At 41.0% G+C, this 7,870-nt stretch overlaps 1 protein-coding gene across 1 annotated transcript in view; it reads right to left on the bottom strand.

Moving 5' to 3' along the window:
* Positions 1–2,075: 2,075 nt before the first annotated feature.
* LOC130580094 (acyl-CoA (8-3)-desaturase-like) overlaps positions 2,076–7,870 on the bottom strand; it is an 11,339-nt gene continuing 5,544 nt past the window's right edge. The window contains exons 6-12 of the mRNA XM_057377369.1: positions 7,038–7,095; positions 6,654–6,730; positions 6,097–6,194; positions 5,706–5,802; positions 4,953–5,032; positions 4,705–4,830; positions 2,076–4,376 (exon numbers count right to left, since the gene is read on the bottom strand). Coding sequence (XP_057233352.1) covers positions 4,325–4,376; positions 4,705–4,830; positions 4,953–5,032; positions 5,706–5,802; positions 6,097–6,194; positions 6,654–6,730; positions 7,038–7,095 — 588 coding nt within the window. The 3' untranslated portion in view covers positions 2,076–4,324. The remainder of the gene's footprint in view (positions 4,377–4,704; positions 4,831–4,952; positions 5,033–5,705; positions 5,803–6,096; positions 6,195–6,653; positions 6,731–7,037; positions 7,096–7,870) is intronic.

The raw sequence follows: 7,870 nt of genomic DNA, 5'->3' as shown, positions 1-7,870 counted from the left end.
CTCCTGCCTATTTGTTGTTCTAGGTACCCCACAGACCACAAATCGAAGCTGACACAGATACAACAGGTTGTAAACAGGTAGCAAAGCCTGTGTAACCAAATCCCAGCYCTTCACCGACTGGGATCCAATTGCTGTGCACAGTTCTGCTCCTAAAAGTGGAGTTGTGAGTCAGAGTGAAATGAAGGTCATGCAGATCTCTCTGTGCAGCAATTCTTGCAGGGAATATGGGCTTCATTTGCATAATTGGCTTCTTCTTGCTCAATGGTCGCCTCACAGGGCTGGATTCTGGATGCTCCTGCTGGATTTTCAGGTGTTATATGCTATTTTAAAACCCCAGAAGGCAAAGGATAGTGCTTTAAAAATCGCCTTTATTTTTATTTCACTAATGCATTTAAAATTAATCTCTCCTAACCCATCATAGATTGGAATAGCAGCTCTAGTGAGCACCTTYGTGTCAACACCTCCAATCAATAAAYTGGATTAATTGGTGCAAAAAGATAGCATGGGTGGCTGAGCATGTTTTTAKAATGGAAAAAAAATCACAAACCTACAAATATAAAYGTATTTACTCTTCTAAGCATAACCACTCTGCTGATAAAATATACACACTGTGTAAATATGACTTTAGTCGTAAATATTTTAAGGATGGAAGAGTCAATAGGGAGAATTCGAGACCATTTCCAGAACCTAAAAGAGMCCTAAAAGATGTATWTTCACATGKATRTGTATGTGTTACTTCCAAGAAGRAAYGWAGAACCTTTAGGGAAAAATGTTCTYTTTCAGACTAGATTGAGTTTAGTGTCCAGAAAAATCAGTAATTATTATTTCACTTGATCCCTGATTATTTCATCTATCATCGATGAGAAGAGGATATGAAGAAAATGTATTTACATATATTTATATCTTTCTGAGAAAATAGAAAAATATCCTYGAGGGGCCAAGGGCTCAAGTGAGGAACATCCTTACAACTCACCAGTTAAGAAGACCTGAAGCTTAATGAAATAATTAATATTTTCATACAAACCTGCCACAATCCATGGAGGAGATTGAGGAATTTTCTGAAGGACAAGTTGAACCTCGGGGCTGCAGCCTAAGATAAAAACTTACACATCCAAACCTTGTAAGTTTAATTACAAAGGATGCCGGATTGCCTCTCCCAGCCCCTYTTTTGAGACAAAACAGCCATAGATGTCCTCATAAATATCCAGCCCTGCCTGTGTGAGTGTGATCCAAGCGTGCCCATGGGATGGGGCCCCTCGGGGGGATGGCAGCAGGAAAACCAAGCACGCCCCACCCTTGGGTGGGTGATAAGAGGAAAATTGCTCAGACAGAGGCAGCTCTGTACTTGCAGGGGAGCACAGCTCAGCACTTCGAGGGCTTTGCAGCAGTAGCAGAACACACCTTCTTGGGCAGCACTTGAAGAAAAAGCATTTTTAAGGTGGCAAGCTGGAATAAAAKCTCCTGTTTTATTGGAGTTCAGTGTCAATGTAACTTCTGTTTCTGGYTGGCTCTCTCTTTATGGATGCACAAGTTGGAATTTCCTTCAAGGCAGGAAACAAGCTGCCTTCCCCAATTATTGAAGAGCATTCAGGCCATAAAAAGGAAGGAATTTTTTGCAGGGGTGGCTGGTAAGAGGAATCAGTGYGTAAGTGAATAATTTCACACTCAGGAAAGAGGTTCTAGGCTGAGGTGTTGCCACGCAGAGCAGGACAACAGCAGGAAAAGGAGATGTTCAATCCGTTTCTAAATCCTTCTTGTCAGATTCCACCCAAACCACCTTATCCAATTGCATCCCTGAATCTAGGACCTGAGTGAAGGACAAAATGATACAAAAGAGCTTTTGCTCTACCTGCATAAGGGAAATGCTTCCAGCAGCACCTCAGCACAAACTCCTTCTGTCAGCAGGATTCTGCAAAGCACCTCCCTAATTTCCTTGTCTCTTCCAGGTATTCCAGATGGCCAATATTGTCTTTCAGGGAATATTATAGTTTTCACCTGACCCCTTGGARTTTGTGCACCATGTTAGAATTTAGCCAAGGTAAGCCATCTCCACTGTTAATAACCTTTATTAAACAAATAAAGAAATTATTATTGACACAGAGCAGCCTGTTGAGACAAATAGAGACAGAAATGCTTTAATTAAAACCAGGTTGAAAAAAGACTCAATAAATAATGACATTCAAATAAGCWGAATTCTAATTAAACACTACAAATGATCTGTTTGATTTATGAGACTGACACCACAAAGAATCATTTTGATTCAGCCCAGTATTGGTTTCAGTGGGACTCAGAATCAGCACAGCTTTCAAGTCTCACTGGTAAAACAGGAAAAAGGAGGAATCTTTAATATTTATATTACCTTCTGCAAGACTTCAATTTTAAAATGTCTTCATGTAGTACCATGAAATCCTTGCATCATCTTAAGACAGTATTAGCCCTCAAATACTTGTAAAATGTTTCTGCTTTTGCAAATAATTATGGACATCACCATTCTAATCAGCCCTGGGTTCGGGAACACAGGGTTGCTTTAGGTACTAGTTAGCAGGGATTTCCAAACTACATTTTAAGCACTTTTTAATAACAGGTGTATTTTTTTTTAAACAGGACCCTATTCAAAAGCATCCGTCAGCCTTTATTATGAAAGAACCGGAACAGTGTTATGGATACCTGCACCTACACACAAAAAAATATAAATAAAGAGCTGGAGTTGTTTTGAAAAAAAGCAAAGGCAAATATAAGAAGTCCAAATTCCTTCTGCTTTGTTTGTTGGGCTTGTTCTTGTTACCCAGGAGAGGAATATTGGTGTCTGTAAACTGTAACACATCTGGGTGATTTTAAATCTCCCACATCTTCCTCCTTTAGACGATTTATCCATTGAAAGTTCCGGRTGTGAATGGCAGAGGAGAAGAACCACTTGGCCTTTGCTTTTATGGGCAAATTGTTTATTTGCCACTCCAGGTTTTTGCCATGAAAACCTTTGTGGGTTTGGGTCAGTGATGTGGGTGCAGCATCACAGGTTCTGCCAGTCCCATAAAGGAATATATTTGCTCTAAGTGGCCTTAGGAAATGTCATTGAATCATAATTTCTTTGCAAAATCARCAAGGTTAATCAGAGGTCACACACTTGTTCTAAAAGAGGCATTGACTTCCATCTAAAAATCGTGATGAAGAATTTTATTCATAATTATTGTGTAATTACTAATTGTACTAAACCTCTGGGCGGTAAACTTTTGGATAAAATGTAATCTRTGTAGAAGCAAGAGTACCCTAAATACCCTTGAAGTCTGGACCTACCCCTCAGTGCCTGGGCTTCTCAGCTTGATTCACAGTTGGTCTACAGCAGAAAGCAAATCATACAGCACAGTCAGCACTCCATTAAAACACCTATTTATGCCCATAAATACCACGTGCCATACAAACCGTGTTCCCGGTCCCCAGCTCATCTGCCTGCCCATGCAATCCATGAACTGATTGCAACACTTAATAGTCAGAGCGAGGGGTCCACACGTGATCTGAAGTGACAGGGTCATGCCTCAGGCCACTTGTCCTTTTCACCTTTACTGGATGTGTTCTAGAATATCCCTTAAAAATTCCCCCTGGCCAAATGTCTCCTGACTTCCTGCACTTTTCCTGCTTTTTTTACTAAGCCAAAAACACTAAGGAGACCTTAATACTGCAAGAAGCTTGTGAGGAAGATGGAAAGAGAGATTTTACCAGGAYTTGCAGGGACAGGATGAAGGACAAGAGTTTTAAACTGACAGAGGATGGGTTTAGACTGGATATTAGGAAGAAATTCTTTATTGTGAGGCACTGGAACAGGTTTCCCACAGAAGCTGTGGTTGCCCCAGCCCTGGAAGTATTCAAGGCCAGGCTGGATGGGGCTTGGAGCAAYCTGGGATAGTGGAAGGTGTCCCTGCCCAGGGCAGGGAGTGGAAGAAGATAATCCTTAAGGTCCTTTCCAACACAAACCATTCCACATTTCTATGACTCCGTGAAGAATTTCCTTCCAAACTTCTTCCATAAGCAATGAGCTGGCACTTCCAATGAAGTTAAACTGATCAAGCTGATTCAAGAGCTGCTTCTCCCCAAGTTTGAAAGCCCATCTCTGAATTCTGAGATGGAGAGCAGGAAAAAAAACAGAGGTTCATGGCTGGGAACAAGGAAAAAATGTATCTTGAAGCCACCTTCCCAYTTGATTCTTACTGAAATTAACTTTGCCCAGCTCCTGAATTCCTGTGCCTGAAGACACACACAGGGATGGTGAGTCCTTCCTCTTGGAAGCAGTTATTTGGTGAAGGGATTCCTTTGGCAGAATTGCCAGTTTTTATCCATGCAGATATGCTTCCAGCCAGTGCTCCCCAGAATCCTTCAGGGAACTGCAGGAACAGAAGAGAAAAAAAAATCACTTAGGAGCGGAAGTGTTCAACTTTGTGGGAAGCAAACTGTAGTTAAACAAAAGGGAAAAAAGGGATTTTAAATTGCATGGACACCTCATAGCAAAGTCTGACTACTGGGAATGAGTTGAGAGGATTTAAGGATGACAAGAAGAAGCTTTGAAACTTTAAAACTTAACATGCCTTTAGAAAAATCTAAATAAACTCTAGATTTGCTCTCTGCATGGACATTGAAATGCACAGAAATGACTGCCTGCCTGTCTCTTCCCTGCCATTAGAGAGCAAAAKGATTTTGTTAATTGATACTTACTGCAAAATATCTACAAAGGCTGTCAGCAAAGGCTTGCTTTTATACTCAATGCCGTGCTTGCCACAGAGGCTTTTCACCAGAGGAGCCACCTTCCAGTAGTTGTGCCGAGGCATTGTGGGGAACAGGCTGCAGAATGGGATGAGGGASAGACTGTAAAACTTGGTTTGTGCCACTCCCTGTCCTCCCTGTTCAAAAGAGCCCCCTGCCCCCCAGATAATTCCTTCTCTTTTCCTCAGGATCATACTCACTGGTGCTCGATTTGGAAGTTGAGGTGCCCAGTGAACCAGTCATTGAACACAGATTGGTTCACATTGCAGGTGGCGTAGAGCTGGGAAGGGAAAAAACCCAAAAGCCCAYGTGATTTAGATTTTATTTTCTTGCAAGTCTCACAATTGAACCCCCAGAAATCACTGCCCACCCGTATCTAGCCCAAAAATCAAGGCAAAGTCAGGGATTACAGCCACTATTACCCTTAGGAATCCAACACAGTCTAGATTAGCCAGGCTGAGTCTTTTCCCTTGATAAAATGGGTAATTGTTTCAAATCCACTATGTGGGATTATACTGCTGGAGGCAGGATGGATGTGAGCAAAGTTCCATTTACATACTCATTTTTATGGCAATTTTGTCACATTTATCTGATCTGCAGTGAACCTGCAGCCTGTAGGGTAAAAATAAAGGTATCCCACTTCGCTCCCCTTTAGTTGGCCCGAAAAGGATATTGACTGTTATACCACCAGTACTTTGCTGTAATAGGGAGGGAAAAGTGTTGTGAAAAATATGGCTTTAAAAAAAATCTAGGTATCTTGTTATCCAACAGGAAATTTCCATTGAAAAAATTTCCATTTTAGATTTCCATTAAAAATTTTTAAATGGTTTGAATATCACAGAAATATTTATGCAATGGATGCAAGGACAAAGCTCATTAACACTAAATCTAAGTGGGTTTGTCCTGTAAATCAGAACTGCAGACTGGTATTCCAGAAGAAAGGACTTTCTCACCTGAGTAGACACCCAGTCTTTGTTCTGGTCGTAATCAATGTGCATTGGGATGTGATTCATCTGGGTCACCCAAATAAACCAGTTACTCTCAAAGTACCTGGGCAGATAAACACAGAAACACTTATGATGTCTCTAATCCCATCCAAATTTAATATTAAAACACTTTTCTCAGTCTCTTCTTAAGCAAAAAAAGCACTTTCGGAGTTTAAGAACCACTCAAGTTGTAGTTGCAAATGTCCATGAGCAGCCACCACCACCYTGGAGTGAAACTGTTTCTTCTGGATGATTTATTTCTGAGAAAATTGTAGTTTTAGTGTTCATTCCTTTTCTCTGAAGCTCCATATTGATTACAAATATTAATTACTGGGGCTCTGGGTGTGCTCTGACTTACCTGGATATCCAGTAGTACATCATGAAGGTTTTAAATCCCATTAAAGGAACGTACATGAGGGCGACTCGGATTTGGAAAACCACCATCAATACCAGCTCCTGTAAAAACAAACAAACAAAAAAAAAAAAAAAAACCCCAAAAAAAAAAAAAAAACAACCCAAAAAGTCAGGATGAAAATCAATCTTTGTTGATGAAATCCCTCCACTCCATCCTCTCCCTTTTACTTGAGCTGCAGCTTAAAAAATGTTCTGATGTGCAAATCTCTTTTTGATTTATTAGGAGTAAGCTCCATTCTGCATCAAGGAGGGTGTATCCCTGAAATATTCCCACTTAACCATCAATGACTGCAGCCAACAGCCCTGCYATCACACTCTGAGTCTGGGAATTTCCTTGTAACTTTTATTTATCTGCTAAAAGGYGAAAAAGCCTCTTCTAAAGCCTAGAATCAGCCTTTTCTCTCCCTTTTCTCTCTTACTTCCCAGTCGCCTGACCAGAAGGAGATTAAGGCAAAAATAATGACATTTTTGGAGTTTTCCAGACAGGGAAGCAGTGCTTACCAACCACTTTTTCCTCTTGACTGCAAAGTAGATTATTGACAGCTGGAAGAAGGGTATGAGGGCAAGTGGGGCCAGCACTGAGGGACAGAATGGAAAGAGAGAGACATTTGTAATTTCACTTCCACTCATATTAACCTCCATGCATCCATATAATCTCTTCCTCTTTTCATGTCATTACTTCTCCATTTCTTTCCCAGTCCCTTTCCTCCCTCTATTTGATTCATCTCATAACCCAAACAGAGACTTAAGGGGCGTTTTTTCCTCACAGGGATATTCTTTAAGGTGAAGAAAGCTTCCTGAAGCTGTGGCTCCTATGGGAATATCTCTGAAACCTTCATTCTGGGTGGGGGAAGAGATGCACTCATCATTTTAGGGGATACTCACAGAAGAAATACTTGTGCTGGTGATTGTAAGGCATGAACTTCTTCTTCTGCTTTCCAAGCTGAAAAACAAAACCACATTGAAATATTTACAGAAAGAAAAATTAAGTTTATTCCTTCACGTTGCATTTTTTCACTGCTTACACAAGAGTGTAACATCACCCACTTTAACATCACCCAAATTTTTGTGATTATAGTACTTCAAAAGACAAAATAACAAGGAGGTGAAGCAAATTACTTCCAGAGCTTCAGTCTGCACTGGATCAACACTAAAACAACAAACTGGGTAAACAAAACCCCTGAAATCTGCTTTGCCTAACCTTGGTGTGCCTAACTCTGATCCTGTTTCAAARCAGGAAGACATGGGAACTAATTTCCTACATTTTCACTCCATCTAACCCAGCAGAGCACAGCCAGGTCATGGTCCTACATGAGAGATCTTTCCCAGGATCCCTGACAAAATCCTTTCCACTTGAAGCCAACMGTTTTCCACCAATAAGCCTTTTGCAACCCTCATTGCAGGAGCCTTTCTGAGACAGCAGAGCTGGAATTTTCCCCGTGCCTTGGAGGGGTTTTTTAGCAGCTAAAGCAGGGAGAGGCTTTATTTTAAGAGGCTGGYTGATCTCTCAACGAGGCCATTTCATCACCCCATGAGTAAATGGAATTAGAAGGACTGGAATTAAAAGGACAAGAAAAGGCAAACAAGCCCTTGCCTATGCTGATGCTATCAGAAGCATCATGGAAGCAGGGAGGATCTATTCATAGCTTCTCTTATTATGAAAGCCATAAAACTCAATGTTAGGAAATCATTCACTGTACTTGCGTTGGATGCTTGGC

This window comes from Malurus melanocephalus, unplaced genomic scaffold (genome assembly GCF_030028575.1).
Source record: "Malurus melanocephalus ecotype Western Australia unplaced genomic scaffold, MMel_1.1 scaffold_310, whole genome shotgun sequence".
NCBI lineage: Eukaryota > Metazoa > Chordata > Aves > Passeriformes > Maluridae > Malurus > Malurus melanocephalus.
The sequence above is the reverse complement of the archived record's forward strand: the minus strand, read 5'-3'. Positions and strand labels throughout refer to the sequence as shown.